This window comes from Nicotiana tabacum, chromosome 18 (genome assembly GCF_000715075.1).
Source record: "Nicotiana tabacum cultivar K326 chromosome 18, ASM71507v2, whole genome shotgun sequence".
Lineage (NCBI taxonomy): Eukaryota > Viridiplantae > Streptophyta > Magnoliopsida > Solanales > Solanaceae > Nicotiana > Nicotiana tabacum.
The window spans coordinates 16,241,021-16,263,929 of NC_134097.1; the positions used below are offsets into that span (position 1 = coordinate 16,241,021).

Consider the following 22,909-nt stretch of genomic DNA (forward strand, 5'->3'; position numbering starts at 1 on the left):
GTTCCCATGATCAGGAGACTAGGGAGGAGAAGTAGCTTCTACTCAGACATCGGTGGCCGGTGGAGGAGATGTAACAGTTGCTGGTGATGAATGCGCAGCTGGTGTAGAGGGGAATGAAGCTGATGGTGTTGTAGTTTGAGAAGAAGCTGCAACAGAGGCAGTTTTGATTATTGATTACTCATCAACCAAAGGCATAAGAGGCCAGATTTTCGACCTTACAGGACCAGAAGCAGTAACTGGGACCAAAAAGTGAGAATCGACATTCTCTACCATCTCTATTTTTCCCCAAATCGCTCGGACCTCGCCTTCTGTTGGGTTTATAAGCTCCCTAGATTAAGCATTCTGTTGAGCTGATGAATATCGTTGTCTCCGTTGAGGGAAGCCTCTTCATCAATAGCTTCCCTGTCATTGTTGCGGCCAGCTCGGGCATGGCCTCTTCATCAATAGCTTCGGTTGGTTGCGGCCAGCTCGGGCATGGCCTTCTTTATTTTTTTATTTTTATCCCTCAGCCGAGGAAGAACGTCGCATTTTTGGTTGCTTGTTCTCTAGCTGGGGACTCCGAGAGGAAGCACCTGCACCGGAGGCTGATCCGAGGGCACCACTTCGAGTGAGAGCCTCTTGCAACAACCTCGCAGGCCAAAACCTCGACTTTGGGGCAGGTAACAGAGCCCTACGGGAGCCCTGAATCAAGTAAAAATGTAAGGTTAGCAAGTTTTCTTATGCACTTACAGAGGCGGAAAGTAGAAAGAATTAGTTTACCGTGGTTCTTGACCTTCACCCGTATTTGGAGGCTAGCTCCTTCCACCAACTGGATTCTGGTGTAGTAATATCCAGAATCTCCTGAACCCATGGGTCCAGGCCTTTAACTCTTGATGGTGTCCACCGAGTATCTAAAATAACGAAAATAAAAGGGTTAGCAATGACTGGGAACAATCTTTTTACAGAGGAAGAGTTAGACTACAAACTTACGTGAACGACTCCATGATTCGGGAAAATATGGAGTTGTGATCGGGATGATATCCCTGGTAGCAATGACGACAAATCACGCTATCCACCCACGGTCATTGTCATCATCCATGCTGGTAAGTAGAGCATGATGGCTACGCTTGCTGAAGTTTATTACTCCCCCACTGAAGATTTTAGGGGAATAGAGGTTCATCATGTTCCAGGGTTAGGGTTTTCCTCGTCTCTATGCACAGCTGGGGCAGACAAGCCACCGTTAGCCACACAGAAGAGCCTACTTGCACCAAAGCAGACCTGGTACCGGTGGTATAATTCTAAGATCATGGGGTCAAGTCCCTTACTCAAAAAACGGACCCAAAGTGAAGGGAAATGTATAAACATGTGTAAAACCCTTCTTGGTGAAGGTAACCCGCTCAACCAGGTATGGAGCAATGATATTTAGGTCATGGCAGTTACAATCATCCTTCACAGTAGGAATACTAGAAGGGCGAATATAAGAGGGATACCTGCTAACAGGCCAAGTTCGAGGATTCATAAAAGGGAACTTCTCTTGGAAGTCGTTAACAGTGCTCAAATGTTTGGGTACGATGGTGCTCACCGTATGAGGAACAACATTAACATCAACCTCTTTATCTTTGCTTCCCTTCGGGCCTCCACCGAAAAGAAGGCCATATTTCTCAAAAGATTCAGTAAAAGAAGCCATAATATCAGGAAGGTGACTGAGTTTTGAAGAAAGTCGGAAAAAGATGAAAGTAGAAGAAAATTAAGAGCAAAGAAGGTAATGAACTTATGAGGGCTTTGGAAGTGAAAGAGGTGAGATGATGAGTATAAGTATAGCTATAGACGGCAAAAATCGTGGTCATAATTATCTCAAGAACCGACAAAAATATTGTTGAATCGTGGGGCAACACGTGTTTGGGGTATTAAATGTGCACAGACGTGCGTCCTATCAAGCGTCAAAGACTATGCAAAAAGCTTCAGAAAGATTTTCCGCCAAGAAAGAAATCTTCACCAACTTTCTGATGACACAAAGATGTGTCACCGGAAAGCAGGAAGACTATTTGTATAGGATAAAATTGTCTTATATTAAATAATCAAATGATAGGGCGACACGTGGAACCGGAGACAGGTAAAAGAGAAATCGAGTGAGAACCAATACCGGGAACAGCAGCTACAGTTGTCACCAGATAAATCCTGAGGGAAAAACGATCAACATGAGCGGGTTGAATTTTTGTCACCCGATGGCATTTAATGAAGAATATTCCTTAGTATTAAACAGGCAGCCGTTGCAAAGAATTTTAGCATTCATAGCCTGTCATTACATATTCATCAATGACCTCTTTTATTGTCATTTAAGAGGGGTTTGATCCTAGAATCTTGTTTCCTGGGTATAGCTATAAATAGTTGCTTCAACGGTCATTGTAGGGATACGAAATATTTGACAAAACTTATGCTACATTCTATTCTCAAGCTAAATAATACAACTTTACTTTCTGTTTATATTGCTCTTATTTCTTTCCTTGGAAGCATCACTCCCGGAGCTAGGCCTGCCACTTCCTTTGATTTAACGCTAAGTCTTATTTTTAATCTACTTTATTTATCATTTTGGGTCAAATCAGTTCGCTTGTATATAAATCACGTAACAAATTCAATTGTACTGTTTTACAGGTAAACATGTACAGGTAACAATCAAGTGAATTATCCGACAAGAGCTAGCTCACAACCTATCGCTTCGCTCAAATGACTTTGCAATATGTGCATGTATCAATCAAGTGAATTTTTATTCTGACGGGATCAATTCAATTTTTTTTTTTAAAAGTCTGAGTCAGTCATAGAAACTATTTATGGCATTTTCTCCACATTAAATTGTGATTGACCTTATTTTTAAGTGGGGCATAACAAATGGATTTGGTTCTCCGAGTCTCATGTTAAAAGGGTTCGACACACTCCTTTTAGCCATGCTTTTACTAAAAGTCCAATATTCCAGCTTTAGTCAGAAATGTAATTTGCTTCTTTAATTTGCCATATTCTCTACTTTCTCAAGAATCTACACATTTTGATGAGTTTTAGACTTTCAATCCCATGATTGAACAAAAAATAGATATACTTGGTCTGCATAGTAATAATTTTGTTCAACGATCGAATACATGGCAAAATGCTTAAACAAGCTAAATATCAACTAAGATATATCCCTCAAATAAGTGAACATGATTTCTTTTTTGTATAACTATCTGGTATCTGATATCCAAGTCAAAAAAAAAATTATAGTTCTTTTCCTTTTTTGACTAACTAACTAAGTAAAATAGCTTGTAAGTATTTAAGATTTTGATATCATCTATTGCACCTTGAGATTTCCTCATAAGCAATAAATCATTCGCAAAGCGTGAGGTTGAGAATTGAGATTATGCAATTTTGCCTACAAAGTATGATGAAAAACTTGCTAGAAATTCAAAGGCGAGCAATATTTAAAATTTATGAGTTTTGGATTTTAGCTCTTCTGAGGTTTTAAATTAAAAAATTCAACATATCAATAATAAATTTCTTAAGACAAATACAGAATTTAGACAAAGTTATTGAGTTCTGCCAAACCCGTACCTCGAACTGTACATCTGCCCTTGGGTAGAATATATATATATATATATATATATATATATATATATATATATATATATATATATATATCGATGCTTTGAAGAACAGATTTCTTTCCATTCTCATCCAAAATCAAGAAGAATATATCCCAAACAGGAAGAATGTCAAATAGGAATTAAAAGAAAAAAGAAGATAATGATTATCACCGTTATTTTCACTATGTTGAAGCTATATAAAAAGGCTTTGGTACACTAGCTAAGTGCATAAAATAAAATAAAGAGAGATCTTACATGAAATTAAAGAGTGTTGTTTAGTAGCCAAGGATGACTTGCCTACTCCATTTGTCAATTCTCAAAAAAAAAAAGTATATGATAATTAATAAATGATCGATCCTTTCAATTTGGTTGCAGGCAGGTCATCCTGGCTATCTTGACATGTTCTTAATCTTTCATGTAAGGCCTTCTCCTCTATTGCTTTTTTTTAACCATGATTTTATATCAATTTTTCATGTCGGAAATTAGTGCGACGTGATTTATTAAAAGATAATTGCACGTATATATATATGTCAAATCGCTAAATATAAGTTGATAACAACAACAACAACAACAACTCAGTATAATCCTACTATTGGGGATCGGAGGGTAGTGTGTACACAGACCTTACCCCTACCCTGGGGTAGAGAGGCTATTTTCGATAGACCCTCGGCTCCCTCCCTCCAAGAACTCCCCACCTTGCTCTTGGGGTGACTCGAACCCACAAACTCTTGGTTGGAAGTCACTGTTGTCCTAAATATAAGTTGATAACATAAAACATATATAGGGTAGATACTTGTTGAAGCATGTGTCATATTAAAATGAGCCTTTATAGTCTTTTTACGTCGTTAATATATAAAACTTATTTTTTTTTTAAAGTTTTGATGTTTTTGCATGAATTATGCAGTCTTATTATTTTTTTACTAATTTGGCAAACTTTTCTTCTTCATGCTAGGTTTTGCTTTGGATTTGATCTTTGATATAATGTTATATATTTAACTTTTACTATACATATAAAAGGATCGAACCCCTATTAGGTATGCTTGATGTGGAAGAAAACATTCTTTTTTCAGATGAAAATAGTTTCTCGTATTTATTATTTATCAAAAAATATTCATCAAGAAAAGGAAAAATAATTTCTGCTACTTGTACGCAATAGTCATTTTCAAAAGTTTTCTTTACAAATATCTGAATTCTTACCCAATTTAACTTGCTTTAACCAGTACTTACACATTGTTAATATTTAATAGGAAATTTTACATAACTGTCACTATTTAAAAGAAATATAACAAATTCTTAGCATGAAACCTAGTATTACAACAGTGGCAGAAAAATATTTATATTTGTAGCACACAGTTCCATTAAAATAGAAATATTAATTATATATTAATCCCTCAAAATAAGCAAATTGAATGAAAAGTCAATAATTCTTTATACGAAAATCGTGCTTTTTGTTTTCTATTTATTTATTAGCTTTCCTTCTTTTTCTTCATCTTCTTGATTTTGTTTTCTGCCGAAACCAATATATTTTCTAAATTTGTTCCATTCGTTTTCTTTTTAATTATCTTTCTTAAGTTTTTCTCTCCCTTCTTTCTTCCTTTCTTAACATAAAGATCTTACTTCGATAATAATATATGTTAATATATACAAATACAAAATGTATACATTAAAAATATATGTTGAATTAACATATATAAAATATACATAAAAATACATCTTCAATTAAGATGATACTTGACATATGAAATATATATAAAAAAATATATCTTAAATTTAATTAAGATGGCACTAGACATATAAATATAAAAAGTATATATATAAAAAATACATCCTGAATTAAAATGGCACTTGACATATAAAATATATTTGAAATATACATTAAAAATACATCTTAAAATAAGATAGCACTTCACAAATAAATATACAAAAAATATATACATAAAAATATATTTTGAATTAAAATGATACTTGATATACAAAGTGTAAAAGACGTCTAAATCAATACATCTTGAATTTATGTGGCATTCACATATGCATCAGATTAGAAAATGGAGTGAAGAAGATGAATGTTGGAAAGAGAGAATGGAGATGGAAAAAAGTACTTCCCGTGATTAATGCAGTCAGTTAACTTATTAAATGTTGAGCATAATTTTTATAATATGCTAATAATAAAAAAAAAAGTGCTCTTTATGGAATAAACAAGAAATAATTCTATATTTTTAAATAATAGTTAAAAAGGGATCAAGCGTGTAAAAACTCCTTTTTTTCGTTTCTTTCTAAATTGGGCCTACACTGTTGAAATAGGCCCAGATAAATTTAATTAATTTTGAGGAGCCAATTTAGCAGTCCTTGGTTGTCTCATTTGATATTGAGCCCAAAAACTCATACTTTAATTGGCGAGCAACTTGGGAAGGGCCGCATCCCGAAGAGCGTAATATAGACAGTCGAATCTAATGCAAACATTAGTGGCTACTTCTACAATTCGAACCCATGACTTATAGGAAGCGAAATTTTCATGAAAGTTTTTAAAGCAATATTTTAACTCGAGTTATTATTTTCTGAGTTATTATAGTATTTCATTGGGAATTAAATATGTGATTTTGGATAATCACACGAGACAGACATACGGAGTAACGAAGTGTTTTGATGATACTTTTGAATACTAAATAGATAAATATAGTTTTATACACGCTTGATCTCTTTTTAACTATTATTTAAAAATATAGAATCATTTCTTGTTTATTCCATATAGAGCACTTTTTTTCATTATTAACATATTATAAAATTTATGCTCAACATTTAATAAGTTAAGTGAGTGCATTAATCACGGGAAGTACTTTTTTGCATCTCCATTCTCTCTTTCCAACATTCATCTTCTTCACTCCATTTTCGAAAATCTGATGCATATGTGAATGCCACATAAATTCAAGATGTATTAATTTAGACGTCTTTTATACTTTGTATATCAAGTATCATTTTAATTCAAAATGTATTTTTATGTATATATTTTTTGTATATTTATTTGTGAAGTGCCATCTTATTTTAAGATATATTTTTAATATATATTTTAAATATATTTTATATGTAAAGTGCTATTTTAATTCAGGATGTATGTTTTATATATATATATTTTTTTATTGACTTTTCATTCAATTTGCTTATATTTAGGGATTAATATATAACTAATATTTCTATTTTAATGGAATTGTGTGCTACAAATATAAATATTTTCCTGCCACTACTGTAATACTAGGTTTCATGCTAAGAAGTTGGTATATTTCTTTTAAATTGTGATAGTTATGTAAAGTTCCCAAAAAAAGGTATGTGATGGGCCGATTATCCCTTTTTACATGGTGCTAGACATTTCTAAATCTTGTATAGCTAAATAAGAGAAATATATATTTTTAGCCGCTTTAAAAAATAATAGTTGATAATATATATATGTATATATATAACTTTTGGCTAGAGAGTCCAATTACTGTTAGCCGACCGGCCAATTTTGTATTTTGCCGTTAATAATGCATCAACAGCTAGTTGAATAAGTAAGATTTTTTTTTTTACATAGAAAATTCTACATTAAATTCCAACTCTCAATTAATATAATTACATTTTACAAAGCTACGTCGTAATTATGAAATTTCTAGGTTAAAGGCATCCGTTTTCCAGTTTAAACCAAGATTTGGTTCGATTGCACCACATCAAATTTATCTAAATTAAGTTTGTGTTCAGCATCAAAGCTTTCTATCACACCAAACTAAATCTTGATTTACCTGCTTACTGAATGATGGTAATTAAACTAAATCTTGGTTTTTTTTATTTTCAAATATCAAGAGAAGTTCATAATGATAATGGCTTGTGGATTAAAGACCAAACTTGTAAAAGATTATATTGTAATTTCCTAATATATATACGATATCGATAGTCTGCATCTCTATTTTAAGTCATTAGATTATATAGGCATACTTTTTAATTTCACTTCGATTATGTGGTGAGATGAGAACTGAGAGTGCCAATCTTCAAACAATAAATGGCAATATTATGCAAATATTCTAATTCCCATTGAAAAACAATTCTTTTCTGTTTTTCCATTTCTTGGTTATCGTTTTTAAGAGAGATTATTGCTATTTTGCAAGGGTGTGCTTGCGTTCCAGAAAATAAGTTATTTTCTGGCGACCAAAAACTAAAATATATACTATTTCTTTTTCTGGAGTTGAATTGTGTTTCTAAAACGAGTAAAATGAGCTTATCTAGATCTTTTAAATTAAGATAATCATATCCGAAATTCAAACAAAGATATATAAAAAGAATAAGATGTGAACTTAGGATTCAAACTTTGACTAAATATAAAAGAAAAAATATAGAAATTTTAACATATTCTGAGCGGCAACATTGTAACAATGTGTCACGACCCGAAATTTTTTACCGACGGGGCTGTAATGGCGCCTAACATTTCACTTGCTAGGCAAGCCAACGTTAGAGAATCATTAACCAATTTCTTATTTCCATTCAGTAATTAACAATAATTAACTAAGATGAAATATAATAAGTGCGGAATATCATAAATCTGTATTAACTACTACCACCCGATCTGGAGTTACAATTCACGAGCATTCTAAAATTTACTACAAGTAATAGTCTGAAAGAAATACAACTGTCTGAATGAAAGAAAACAGTAGGACATAAAATATAGACGGGGACTTCAAGGTCTGTGAACGCCGACAGATCTACCTTGAATCTCCGGACAGCGGACCAGTAGCAAATCTCGATCAACCTGAGCTGGTATCAAAATCTACACAGAAAGTGCAGAGTGCAGCATCAGTACAACCGACCCCATGTACTGGTAAGTGTCGAGCCTAACCTCGATGAAATAGTGACGAGGCTAAGGCAAGGCACCTACAAATCAACCTGTACAATTTAACAGTATATATGCAAATAACAGAAATGAAGAACTAAACAGGAAATGTCGGGAGGGGAACATACTGAGGGGAATACAAGATAAAGAACTACAACAAAGTGATCACCGGAGCAGTCAATATACCATGAATCAACAGGAATAGTGAATACAGTAAGGAAAAATGCACGGCATCACCCTTCGTGTTTTTACTCTGAATCTTACCATAAAATAAATAGAAACGGCACGGCATCACCCTTCGTGCATTAACTCTCATATCATAGCACGGCATCACCCTTCGTACATTAACACTCATAATATGGCACGGCATCACCCTTTGTGCATTAACACTCACAATATGGCACGACATCACCCTTCGTGCATTAACACTCTCCCTTAATATAATGCAATGCATAAATATCAACAGGGAGATAGAATAACAAGTACAAACCTTACCTCAATATTTGGTTCCATAACATCAAACTCAACTTTGAAATAAAAACTCAATTATCACCAGAAAATCCGTAAACATGATAAGAACGATAAATTGAACAACACTAGTATAACACATCGCAAGTAAGCATAGGAATGAGAAAATATAAGAAAAACTGAGAAACATGGAAAACAGGTAAATTTGGCGGCGCATAAGTACTCGTCACCTCACATATACGCCGCTCACATGAATTTCACTTAGCAAGTAATCTAAGATTCCTAATTCCCTTAAGTCAGGGTTAGACATAACACTTACCTTGCTCCGAAGGTCACTTAATTCTCAATCACAGCTTTTCCTTTGGAATTAACCTCCAAACCACTCGTATCTATTCAAAAATAATTCAATAATATCAAATTTTGCTAAAGGAATCAATTGCATTGCATAAATTTAGATTTTTTAAATTTTCCTCCAAAAAGTCAAAAATCGACCCCAGGCCCGCTTGGTCAAAACCCTAGGTTCAGACCAAATTTCATTTACCCATTCACCCCTGAGCCCGAACATATAATTGGTTTTGGAATCCGACCTCAAATTGAGGTCTAAATCCCCAAATTTTCTAAATCCCTACTTTCTACCCAAAACCCCTAATTCTACCATGAAAATCTTAGATTTTAGGTTGAAATCTTGTAAAATATAGTGAAAGATTGAAAGAAACCAGTTTAGAATCACTTACCTATGATTTGGGGAGGAGATGGTCTTTGAAAAATCGCCTCTTGTATTTTAGGTCTTGAAAATTTGGGAAATTAATAAAAATTCCCGTCCAAAAGTCATTTTGTTCAGCTAAAGACGTCGCATTTGCGACCTGAGCTTCGCAATTGCGAAGGTCGCAAATGCGAAGGAGTCATCGCAAATGCGAGACCCTTCACACTTTTGCTGCCTTCGCAAATGCGAAGATAAGTTCGCAAATGCAAACCTTGAATCTTCGCAAATGCGACTAAATGATCGCATTTGCGATCACTGCCCTTCCCCGACTCCCTTCGCAAATGCGAAGATTATTGTCCCACCTTCTCTTCGCATTTGTGATGAGAAGCTCGCAAATGCGAACCTCTCAGAGGTCGCAAATGCGATGCCTGATCTCGCAAATGCGAGATCAGAGGCCTGCAATATCATATGCACCAACAGTGTTTTCTAAGCCAAATCTCACTCCGTAGCCTATCCGAAACTCACCCGAGCCCTCGGGGCTCCAAACCAAACATGCACGCAAGTCTAAAAATATTATACGAACTTGCTCCCGCGATCAAATCGCCAAAATAACACCTAGAACTACGAATTTAGTACCAAATCAAATGAAAATCTCAAGAACACTTTAAAATTTTTATTTTCCTAACTGGATGTCTGAATCACGTCAAATCAACTCCGTTTCTCACTAAATTTCACAGACAAGTCTTAAATATCATAATGAACCTGTATCGGGCTCCGGAACCAAAATACGGACCCGATACTAATAATGCCAAATATCAATCAATTCTTAAAAATAAATAATTTCCAGACTTTTAATTTTCATCAAAAATTCATAATTGAAGCTAGGGACCTCCGAATTCAATCCCGGGCATACGCCCAGGTCCCATAATTCGATACGGACCTATCGGGACCGTCAAAATATAGATCCGGACCTGTTTATCAAAAATGTTGACCGAAGTCAACTAAAATTAACTTTTAAAGCAAACATTCTTATTTTCATTAATTTTCAATATAAAAATATTTTTGGAAACCTGTCCGGACTGCGCACGCAAATTGAGGAGAGTAAAAATAAAATTTTTAAGGCTTAAAAGTGCAGATTCGAGTTCTAAAATATAAGATGACCCTTTTGGTTCATCACAATCTCCACCTCTAAAACAACCGTTCGTCCTCAAACGGACATAGAAAAGTACTTGGGCTGGTGAAAAGGTAGGGATATCTACTCCGCATATCAGATTCGAACTCCCAAGTAGCTGCCTCAATAGGCTGACCTCTCCACTGCACTCGAACTGAAGGGTAACTCTTTGATCTCAACTAGCGAACCTGCCGGGCTAGAATAGCCACCGGCTCCTCCTCGTAAGTCAAATCATTGTTCAATTGGACAGAGCTGAAATCTAACACGTGGGACGGGTCACCATGATATTTTCGGAGCATAGACACATGGAACACCAGATGAACCGCTGATAAACTAGGTGGTAATGCAAGCCTGTAGGCTACTTCACCCACCTTTTCAAGAATGTCAAAGGGTCCGATATACCTAGGGCTCAACTTGCCCTTCTTTCCGAACCTCATTACACCTTTCATAGGTGAAAACTGAAGCAATATTCTTTCTCCAACCATGAATGCAATATCACGAACTTTACGGTCGGCATAACTCTTTTGCCTAGACTGAGCTGTGCGAAGTCGATCCTGAATAATCTTGACCTTATCCAAGGCATCATGTATCAAATCGGTACCCAACAACCGAGCCTCTCCCGGTTCAAACCAACCAATTGGCGATCGACATCGCCTTCCGTATAATGCCTCATATGGAGCCATCTGAATGCCCGACTGGTAGCTATTATTATAAGCAAACTCCGCAAGTGGCAAGAAATGATCCCAAGAACCTCCAAAGTCTATAACACAAGCGCGGAGTATATCTTCCAATATTTGAATAGTGCGCTCTGACTGTCCGTCTGTCTGTGGATGAAATGATGTACTCAACTCCACCCGCGTGCCTAACTCACGCTGTACAACCCTCCAGAAATGTGAGGTAAACTGCGCACCTCAATCTGAAATAATAGACACGGGCACACCGTGAAGGCGTATGATCTCACTAATATAAATCTCTGCTAACCGCTCCGATGAATAGGTAACTGCCACAAGAATGAAGTGCGCTGACTTAGTCAGCCTGTCCATAATGACCCAGACTGCATCAAACTTCCTCTGAGTCTGTGGCAGTCCAACAACAAAGTCCATAGTGATACGCTCCCACTTCCACTCAGGGATATCTAACCTCTGAAGTAAACCACCAGGTCTCTGATGCTCACACTTTACCTGCTGGCAATTTAGGCACCAAGCTACATAGGCAACTATGTCCTTCTTTATTCGCCTCTACCAATAATGTTGCCTCAAGTCTTGATACATCTTGGCGGTTCCTGGATGAATAGAATACCGGGAACTGTGGGACTCCTCAAAGATCAACTCACGAAGTCCATCCACATTAGGCACACAAATACGACCCTGCATCCTCAAAACTCCGTCATCTCCAACAGTAACCTGCTTGGCACCACTATGCCGCACTATGTCTCTAAGGACAAGTAAATGAGGATCGTCATCCTGCCGATCTCTTATGCGCTCAAATAAAGAAGACCAAGCAACTGTACAAGCTAGAACACGGCTGGGCTCAGAAACATCTAACCTCACGAACTGGTTGGCCAAGGCTTGAACATCCAATGCAAGCGGTCTCTCACCAACTGGAATATATGCAAGGCTACCCATACTGACTGACTTTCTACTCAAAGCATCGATCACCACATTGGCCATCCCGGGATGATACAATATGGTGATATCATAGTCTTTCAATAGCTCCAGCCACCTCCTCTGCCTCAAATTGAGTTCCTTCTGCTTGAATAAATACTGCAAGCTCCGATGATCAGTGAATACCTGACATGGCACGCCGTAAAGGTAGTGCCTCCAAATCTTCAGCGCGTGAATAATGGCTGCCAGCTCTAGATCATGAACATGGTAATTCTTCTCGTGAACCTTCAGCTGCCGTGAAGCATATGCAATAACCTTGCCACCCTGCATCAATACTGCACCCAGACCAATACGAGATGCGTCACAATATACTGTATAAGATCCTGAACCTATGGGTAACACCAATACCGGTGCCATAGTCAAAACTGTCTTGAGCTTCTGAAAGCTCGCTTTACACTCGTCTGACCACCTGAACGGGGCACCCTTCTGGGTCAATCTGGTCAATGGGGCTACTATGGATGAAAACCCCTCCACAAATCGACGGTAATAGCCCGCCAAACCTAGGAAACTACGGATCTCTGTAGCTGATGTGGGTCTAGGCCAGTTCTGAACTGCCTCAATCTTCTTAGGATCCACCTGAATACCCTCTGCTGATACAACGTGACCCAAGAAAGCAACTGAACTCAACCAAAACTCGCATTTTGAGAACTTAGCATATAACTGGTTGTCTTTTAAAGTCTGAAGAACGATCCGAAGGTGCTGCTCATGCTCCTATCGACTGTGGGAGTAGATCAAGATATCATCAATAAACACAACCACAAAGGAATCCAAGTAGGGTTTGAACATCCGGTTCATCAAATCCATGAATGCTGTTGGGGCATTTGTCAGCCCAAATGACATCACTAGAAACTCATAATGCCCATACCGAGTCCGAAAAACTATCTTAGGAACATCGGATGCCCAAATCCTCAACTGATGGTAGCCAGATCTCAAATCAATCTTTGAAAACACCTTGGTACCCTGAAGCTGATCAAATAAATCATCAATCCTTGGCAATGGATATTTGTTCTTGATGGTGACTTTGTTCAACTACCGATAATCTATACACATCCTCATCGATCCATCTTTTTTCTTCACAAACAACACAGGTGCACCCCAGGGCGAGACACTAGGTCTAATGAAGCCCTTATCAAGCAAATCTTGCAACTGCTCCTTCAATTCTTTCAACTCTGGCAGGGCCATGCGATATGGCAGAATGGAAATAGGCTGAGTGCCCGGAGCCAAATCAATGCAGAAATCAATATCCCTGTCGGGTAGCATCCCCGATAGGTCTGCAGGAAACACCTCTAGAAACTCACGAATAACTGGCACCGAATCTATGGAAGGAACCTCCGCATTAGAATCGCGGACATAAGCCAAATAAGCTAGACACCCCTTCTCGACCATATGCCGAGCCTTCACATAAGAGATAACCCTGTTGGCAGAATGACCAAGATTCCCTCTCCACTCTAATCGAGACAACCCCTGGAAGGCTAAGGTCACCGTCTTGGCGTGACAATCTAATATAGCATGATAAGGTGACAGCCAATCCATACCCAGTATGACATCAAAATCAACCATGTAAAGAAGTAGAAGATCTACACGAGTCTCAAGACTCCCAATGGTGACCACACACGAACGATAAATACGATCTATAATAATAGCATCTCCCATTGGTGTGGACACATACACATGAGCACTCAAAGAATCAAGGGGCACAACCAAATAGGAAGCAAAATAGGATGACACATAGGAGCAAGTAGATCCCGGATCAAATAGAACTGAAGCATCTCTACTGCAAACTGAAACAGTACCTGTGATAACAGCGTCAGATGACTCAGCCTCAGGCCTGGCTGGGAAAGCATAACACTAGGGCTGGGCCCCACCACCCTGAACTACGTCCCTGGGACGGCCTCTAGCTGGCTGGTCTCCACCTCTAACGGCCTGACCTCCACCTGTAATAGTCTGGCCTCTACCTCTGGCTGCCTGACCCCTGCCTCTGGCTAGCTGAGCAGGTGGTGCAGCAACTGGTGGCAGAACCATGGCACGAGAACTCTGATGCTGTGAGCTGCCCGTTGCTCGAGGGCAAAATCTAGCAATGTGCCACGGATCACCAGAAGTGTAACATAACCTCGGCTGTTGTGACTGCTGACCCTGAAACTGACCATGTCGACCTGAATAACCACCCTGATAACTCTGGAGTGGAGGTGCACTAATAGGAGCTGGTGGTGCACTGTAGGCTAGCTGGTCGGAATAATGCATCTGAGGGCCACGACCACCTGAGCCACCGTGGGATGCCTGGAGCGCTGAATGAAATGGCCTGGGAGGATGGCCTCTACCAAAAGTACTCCTGCCTCTAGATGAGGCACCGCTGAACTCACCGGAATGACGAGACCTCTTGTCAGGCCCCTGACCTCCCTGAGTAAGAACCACTTCGACTCGGCTGGCGACATTAGTAGCCGCCTGAAAAGAAATCTCACTCCCTGTCTCCTTAGCCATCTGCAATCTGATAGGCTGAGCAAGTCCATCAATAAACCTCCTGGCCCTATCTCTCTCGGTGGGAAGCAGAAGAATGGCATGACGGGCCAAATCCACAAAACGGGTCTCATACTGGGTAACAGTCATACTGCCCTGCTGGAGTCGCTCAAACTGACGGCGATGCTCCTCTCTCAATGTGATAGGAAAAAACTTCTCTATGAAGAGTTGAGAGAACTAGTCCCAAGTAAGAGCAGGCGACCCAGCTGGTCTGGTCAACAAGTAATCTCTCCACTATTTCTTGGCGGAACCAGTCATCTGAAATACAGCAAAATCGACCCCATTGGTCTCCAATATACCCATATTTCGTAGAACCTCGTGACAGCTGTCAAGATACTCCTGGGGGTCCTCTAAAGGAGTACCACTGAAGTGAACAGGAAAGAGCTTGGTAAACCTGTCGAATCTTCATAAAGCCTTAGAAGACATGGTTGGCCAATTTCCGACTTGTGCCGCAATAACCGGCTGAACTAACCCGACTAGCTGAGCTGCTGGAGCCTGATATTGGGGAGCTATCTGCTCCAGAGCGGGAGTAGTAGGAGTCTGGGCTCCTCCTCCAGCCTGAGAGACTGCTGGTGCTATGGGAAATGCGCCAGTCTAGGCCACACTCTCCATAAAGCTCACCAAACAGACCAAAGCGTCCTGAAGTACTGGGGTAGCAATGAACCCCTCCAGAACCTGAGCTGGTCCGGCAGGAACAGTCTGGGCTGGAACCTCCTCGTCAAGCTCTATCTGAGGCTCCACTGTTGGGGCTGCTGCTCGGGCTCTAGGCTGAGCCCTGCCCCTGTCTCGGCCTCTGGCACGGCCTCGACCTCGACCTCTGCCCCGCGTAGGAGCTGTCACTAGAGGCTCTGGCTGCTGCTCAGCTGAGGAAGCGGTACGTGTTCTCGCCATCTGCGAGATAATAAAAGTAGAAGAGTTCAATCAGTATTGAGGAAGCAAAATCGCATGCCAGAGAAGAAAGAAGTGAAACTTGTTCCTAACTTCATAACCTGTGGAAGATAAGCACAGACGTCTCTGCGAGAGAATAAGAGTATTGCTTCAGAGAATAAGAGTTCACAGAGTTCAATCAGTATTAATGTAAAGCATTGCTTCAGAGAAGGTAACCAGGTAGCCGATTGTCTAGCAAAGCTGGCCACAACCACAAATCATAGGAGAGTATTCCACTCATTCCAACAACTTCCTAATAATGTTAAAGGCCCTTTCCTGTTAGATAAATGGCAGCTTCCTAGCATAAGGACGAAGTACGAAAAATTTAATTTTTTCGTCAGTTAATATGTACATAGATTTTCTCAGGTAGGAGGGCTTATATATGAACCTCCTTTCCTGTTATTTTTGTGGTGATGGAATCACCATTGTTGTATTTTTCTGATGGAAGGTATAGTCCCCCCCATTAAGCTTTTTTGGAATACAACACAACCTGGAAAATTTAAAAAAAAAAAAAACTTTGACTAAATAATAAAAGCTCACAAACTAAGTAATTTACTCTAACTTTGAGTAAATTACAAGACAATAAATGAACAACCGCTGACAGCAGTATATTAACACCTCCACTTTATGACATATCCATTCCACAAACTTTACGACAATTAAATTGGCATACGAATGGTGATGGTAGACGAAAATTAAATAAAAATTAGAACTTCACTGGAAATAATCAAGATCTATATGGAAATTTATAGTTAGATATGAAAGATTTTATATTATTTTTAAAACATATTTCAAAGGAAGTGGAAATTCCTTTCTCTTGACTTCATCAAATACAAATCCTATATCTGTGACTACTGGCTACAAATGATCAAAGTGCGAATTCTGAGATAGAAAGATAGTTAATTAGCAGATTAGATAAATGGTTGCAAAACTTAATGATTTTCACTTGATTGTTATATTTCATTTTAACTTGTTTAATTGTCGTACTTGGTTGAAACATGATAAAAAAAATAAATTTAGGGTCTACCTTAACTCTACAAAACTAATTCAAGATGTGGGAATTTTTTAATTATTCAAGACCATATAAGAAAAAAAATTGTCATCCCTCTCGATGGTGTGAGACTACTAACATCAACACCGACGCACGGTTAGGCCGGAAAACTAGAGCATGGACAAGATAATATGGAGATCAAACATATGATGAAACAAGAATTAGGAAAGTTTGGCTTTGATAATGAACCCTGGAATTAATAACCATAAAATCTAGCTCAAGAGATAATAATTGCTTAAGATCATATAAAAAGATAAATTATCATCCTATCCACCGATGCTAGACTACTAATAAAACCGCATGATAAAAAAGTGTACACAAATAGATATAAAAGGAAAAATAGACAAATTAAAATAATCCTAACCAATACCTAATCATAAAAATACTAGAGAAATTGTAATAAAGAAGTATAAATTTTTTAATTGTCAAGTTATAATTGTCCCTTCGTATTGTTAGTGATGCAGTGAATTAAAGAACTCTCGAGATTACTAGTCCTTAAAAAAAAATAAGCGTCTTATTTAGGAGCTTGAAGATGACATAGAAGCTTACACAATATTCGATGAGAAGCTACATAAATTCTATTTTCATAATAACAATTCAAGTTATTTCAAAACATGAAATGAGTAATCCTTAATTACATAACAAAAACACAAATATATGTGTGCATTATACAAAGGACACTGCCAATAACAACAATAACAATAACAATAGTCCATCCGTGTCGATTTATATGAAGGAATTTTAAACACGAAATTCAAAGTACTTAATTTTTAGTGTGAATTCAGACGATAGATTTTAAATGTGAAATTCAAAGTACTTAAATTTTCGATGTGAATTCAGATGTAAATTCTTCAAAAATATTTAAAATAAATTTTATATATTTAAAAATTACGTAAATAGTACTATATGTCAGCATATTAAATAAAAAAAAAATATTCAAAGCGAATTTAAGAAAACTATATTTAAAGAATTCTTTTCACCAAAGAGAGCCTTAGAACAATGATTAAGTTGGCTGATCTATATGCTATAGGTTCGAACTGCAAAATCAACTATTAATGCTTGAAAAGAGTAGATTGCCTGCATAAACAGTCCATCCCGAACGTTGTGTGAATACGAAAATACTTTGCATATCGGACTTTGCTTTTTCACCAAAGAAATTTACTCTTTAAATAATACACATTGAGATATGTGACCGTCTATAGACTAACCCATGTCCTTTGGAACAAAAAAATATCATTAGGTGGTCAAAGGTCACCTTGAACATTTTCTCTTTGTGTTTACTTTGGCCCACAACAAAACGACAAAGTTTGTATTCACATCCACAAAACCCTAACTCCCAATTGCCAAAAACCCTCTTAATTGTTTTTCCATTTTTTCTTTTTCCCATCAACCTCCCCAAAACCCCCCCCCCCAAAAAAAAACCCCAAAACAACCCCCACCCTACTGGACAGTACACTCAAAGTCCAAACAACCCTAGCCCAGAAAACTCTCCCTTTCTCTCTCCTCATCTCTCTGTCTCTCTCTCTTCCAAATTTTTCAACTACTCTTTTCAAAAGTATTAAGTACTACACTTGGTTTCTCTTTCTTGTCTCTCAGTTTTTAACATTTTTTTAGAAAAAAGAATTTGGACAATTTTGTTTAGGGATAGTAAAAATGGAAGTGAATAGTTTCAGCTCTGATATAGTTGCTTTTGGGAAAATAGTGATGAACTCTGTTCTTGAAGTTGTTGTTGCTGAGACCCTTTTGGAAGCTCAGAGATCTGTTGCTTCTCTGCTCATAATGGTATTAACACACTTTTCCAACTTCCACTTTCTTGTTTTCCTGTTAAAGTTTTGATTTTTATGTTGTGGGGTTTTGGATTTCTTGCTCTTTTTTTGCTTCTTGCTGTTTTTTGGTCTGTTTTCTTGTAAAGTTTTGATTTTTATGTTGTGGGGTTTGATAAATTTATCTGTTTTAGTTAAATTTCTAGTTTGTGACTATGTTTTTTCTGAGCCGAGCGTCTATCAAAAATAGCATCTCTGCCTTCACAAGGTAGGGTTAAGGCTGCGTATACACTACCCCAGACCCTACTTGTGGTATTACACTGGGTTTGTTGTTGTTGTTGTTGTTAAATTTCTAGTTTATGTGTTTGTTATTGTGTTCCAAGTAACAACTTAAAATATGTGTGTATGGACTGTGTTCTTTTGAGTAAGTGTTTACTGGAGAACTCACTTTATTTCTTCATTGGTACTGTTTGTTAATTGGAACTCTCAGTTTTTATGGATTTGGATAGTCACCACATTTTGGTTGTTCAAGGCTTTCACCTATAACTTGTCTAGATTTAGTTATTTAGGTTTAGAAAACATTTGAAGGGGTGACTTGAAGCAACGTTAAAGCTGTCTCCGTGTGACCTATTGGTCACGGGTTCGAGCCGTTTCGCTTGCATTAGAGTAGGCTGTCTACGTTATACCCTTGGGGTGCGGCCCTTCCCCGGACCCTGCGTGAACGCGGGATTCCTTGTGCATTGCGCTGCCCTTTTAGGTTTAGAAAACTTTTGCTTACACTTAATGCACAGATCTTTCAACCTGTTTGACTATTATTGTCAAAATATGAACTTATGAAACAGAATTTATTCCAACACATAAATATTGAAACTGTACCATTAAAAAGGCTGTTACTTTGGTTTCATTTAGTAGACTAATAAATGTTTCAAACATGAAGTAACCTATCACTAAACTAGCATTGAAATTCAATTCCAAATTCCAAGCAATTGATAGTTGTAACCACTCTCCCCTTGTTTCATTGAATCTAGTATATTTAGGCCTCATAGTAAAATGGCTTTTACTAGTGACTGGTTCTGTTAGTGAAAATGGTGCCAAAATACGCCATGTCCCCGCTCTTTCTTTTCATAATAACATGTGTGGCCATTTTAGTACGAGCGGAGCTTACAAAGGTTCCATTGAGGCCTTATCTTAGAGGTAATCCAGGGCTATTGCCAGGACCAATTTCATCTCGTGATGGTATTTCAGCGGTCAAAAGAGTCAAGGGTTGCAATCCACAGGTACAGGCTTTCAAAATCCCGTGCGAAATTGTGCGAGCCTTGCTAGGCTGTTAAGTTTCAAAAAATTCTAGCCTTGCTGGTCTACAATGTTTGGAGATGAGAATTTGGCTGATGATTTGAATATTGGCTGTAGGGATGGCAACGGCGCGGTAGTGGGGTGGGGCGGGTTTAAGCTCATGCGGGGCAGGTGCGGGTTAAACTTATATGGGGTTTCAAACATTTTTTAAAGAATCAAAATGGTTGCGGGGCAGTTGTGGGTTTGAGCGTTTCTATCAACTATGCGTCAGATTGTTTTCAAATTTTCTTATAAATAGAAGCTAATTATGTCTAAAACGTTTTCAATGTCATATTTTATTTTTGTATGCCATTTTCTATTGCACTTTTTCCCCCCACCCATTTTCTATTACTACACTTTATCCTTTTGTTTTCCTTTTATTTCTTCGTGTTCAAACGAGATTAAAGTGACGCATAAAGAAGGAGAAGTCTTGATTTTCAATTCTGTTAAAAAGATTCTCCGTTTGGTATTTTCTTTTTTATGTTTGCGTAAATTATACTTCATCTTTCCATTTCGTTCTTTTTTTATCCTTTGTTAAATGCTTTGGTTGCGAAAATGTTGAGCTTTCCTTTTCATTCTTTGTTCATCTTATACCTGAAATAGAAACATTCTCATTAATTAGGCGGCAGGTTTAATGTCCCAAGGATGTTTCCAAACAACTGGATGAACAAAAAACAGCTGGGTAGTGAAGCATATGCAAGAAAAACTACTCATTAAAAATGAAAAAAATGAAAGTACTTATACGCGGCGGGGCGGGCAGGTTGAAAACAGAAAATTTTGCTATGCAGGGAGGGACGGGACGGGTTGAAATCTTTGCGGGTTGAGGCAGAACCCGCACCACAACTGCCCCGCCCCGTCCCATTGCCATCTCTAATTGGTTGTGCTTTATTTGCGATTAACAACTAAAATATGTCTTGTAGCATCTCTCCCATCTGCCTAAGCCTTGGTGAAAGTTACCCGGTACTTGTATTGGTGGGAAGATGCAAGTGAAAGGTGAAAATGTCAAGGTGCGCCTAAGCTGGCATAGACACCACCGCATATAAAAGAAGTCTAGTGGCATGTCAAACTAGATTACGTAATTTGCTTCCAACCTACGCAGCCTCTTTGGATGAAATAGTCTCCTTGTCATTGCCGTAATTACAAATGCTAAAGAGTTTTTATGTATGCAGGCATTTCCTATGTCTAGCGCCCTTTGAAAAACATAATTATGTGTATATCTATGTGTATATGCACTCGCAACCCTTTGATAATTTTATTTACTTTTTGGCTTTTACCTTTGAATTCCGATCGTTCTGCCTCAGTAAGCATTATTGCATTTGTTTGTTTTCATATAGTGCTGTGAAATTTCTTGTTCGCTACTTGTGATTTACCTTATGCAGTTCACATTTCTGCTTTTCCAGTGATGTTTCATTTTGCCTTTAATATGCACTGGTTCGGAACTTTTTGTTCCTCAAATTTTTTTCCCTAGATTCCTTTGTGAAACGTTTTGGATTTCAGACAGGATGTTTGCTGAAGGCTGGTGCTCCGTTGCCAGGGTTGGCAGCTGCTCCGTTATCAGAGTTGGTAAGCTCTGCTCCATTGTCAGAGTTGGTAAGCTCCGATAAAAGGTAATATTCGTTTCTCCCGTATTCTTGGTGTCACTGAACTGGAAGTTCTATGAAACAAGCTCCAACAAGTATGCTGGTGTCAAATTCAGGTTTCCCTTTGGGTTGCTTGATCAAAAGAACGAAGCTTGTCCTGAGAACGAAGATGGCAGTGATACAGAGGATGACGATGAAGATGATGACGGAGATGCCGAGGATCAGGATGACGAGGATGATGCAAACGATGAAGATTTCTCCGGTGAAGAAGGGGGAGATGATGACGATGAAGGAGATCCTGAGGCGGATCCTGAGGCTAATGGCAACGAAGGGAGCGATGATGATGATGAAGATGACGAGGATGGTGATGAGGAAGGCGATGACGATGACGAGGAGGAAGAGGAAGATGACGATGACGACGAGGAAGAAGATCAACCACCTGCTAAGAAGAGAAAGTGAACTGCTTGTTAGATGTTTATTCTGCTCCTCTATCATGGTTGAGCGTATGTAGTGGAAAGAGGGAGGTTTAGCTTTTCTGTCTTTGCAAGTGTAGGAAATTAATCATCTTTGTTCAGAACAAATGAACTTGCTTCTATCATGTGGATTGTTAACTATGAAACATGTTCTATTTAATTGGATTAACATTCTGCATGCTTTAGTAAGGTATCTTGTCAGTTGCCTATAATTGTTAACATGTTTCTTCTACCTGTGAATTTTTTGGCGACGTGAGAGCTGCTCGATTGAAACCAGCATGCCTAGGGTAGACAGAGTTATTCGATACTGTGCTGGTGGGAGATAGCAGATACCTAGTGATATAGTCTAGGTGTGCAATAGTTTGCAACCTACACCATTAGCTATAAAAAAGTAATCGACATGTTTATCTAGTTTGGATGTGTTTTTTTTTTTTTTTTTTTTTTGCTCATTCTACTCGTTTTCTAGTTAATGTACATAAAGTTATGGCCTCTCCATTTTCATTTTAGTGAGAAGTGAATATTGTGTTAGATTTCCTTTAACTTTTGGTCAATAAATAATCTGATAAAAGTATTTTGGTTTTCCAGGGTAAATCTATATTCTTTTCTAATTAATTCGTCAGTTTCGTCACCAATAACCACCCAGAGTTATCATGAATTATAATTTAATACGAAATCAAAGGCATCTCTTGGTGGAGGCTATATTTTTCAAGATTTTGTTTGATGATTCAAGTGAAAACTACATCTGCTTTGGAACACCATTTTTTTTTTCAAATTTCAAATACGAATCTTTTGGTTGTCGAGAAAAATAATTCTAGTATAAAATT

At 37.9% G+C, this 22,909-nt stretch overlaps 2 protein-coding genes across 2 annotated transcripts; one reads left to right on the forward strand and one right to left on the reverse strand.

Annotated features, from left to right (window-relative positions):
* Nucleotides 1-1,912: 1,912 nt before the first annotated feature.
* LOC142172431 (uncharacterized) lies at nucleotides 1,913-14,098 on the reverse strand. The gene is made up of 5 exons (XM_075236041.1): nucleotides 13,908-14,098; nucleotides 13,540-13,859; nucleotides 13,289-13,294; nucleotides 12,794-13,035; nucleotides 1,913-2,020 (listed from the first exon to the last, which is right to left on the reverse strand). The coding sequence occupies exons 1-5, from the start codon at nucleotides 14,096-14,098 to the stop codon at nucleotides 1,913-1,915; spliced, it is 867 nt and encodes a 288-aa protein (XP_075092142.1).
* Nucleotides 14,099-18,287: 4,189 nt separating this feature from the next.
* LOC107813164 (uncharacterized) lies at nucleotides 18,288-22,274 on the forward strand. Its single transcript, XM_016638387.2, has 3 exons — nucleotides 18,288-18,719; nucleotides 21,530-21,639; nucleotides 21,729-22,274. The coding sequence occupies exons 1-3, from the start codon at nucleotides 18,591-18,593 to the stop codon at nucleotides 22,069-22,071; spliced, it is 582 nt and encodes a 193-aa protein (XP_016493873.1). The 5' UTR covers nucleotides 18,288-18,590; the 3' UTR covers nucleotides 22,072-22,274.
* The last annotated feature ends 635 nt before the right edge of the window (nucleotides 22,275-22,909 follow it).

Coding starts and splice junctions, on each gene's coding strand:
- LOC107813164 (XM_016638387.2), top strand. CDS start 18,591: ATGGAAGTGAATAGTTTCAGCTCTGATATAGTTGCTTTTGGGAAAATA. Junction 18,720..21,529: donor TTGCTTCTCTGCTCATAATG/GTATTAACACAC, acceptor TTTGGATTTCAG/ACAGGATGTTTGCTGAAGGC. Junction 21,640..21,728: donor TTGGTAAGCTCCGATAAAAG/GTAATATTCGTT, acceptor TGTCAAATTCAG/GTTTCCCTTTGGGTTGCTTG.
- LOC142172431 (XM_075236041.1), bottom strand. CDS start 14,098: ATGGGAGATGCTATTATTATAGATCGTATTTATCGTTCGTGTGTGGTC. Junction 13,860..13,907: donor GTGACCTTAGCCTTCCAGGG/GTTGTCTCGATT, acceptor TTCTGCCAACAG/GGTTATCTCTTATGTGAAGG. Junction 2,021..12,793: donor CAGTTTTGACTATGGCACCG/GTATTGGTGTTA, acceptor CTATACAAATAG/TCTTCCTGCTTTCCGGTGAC.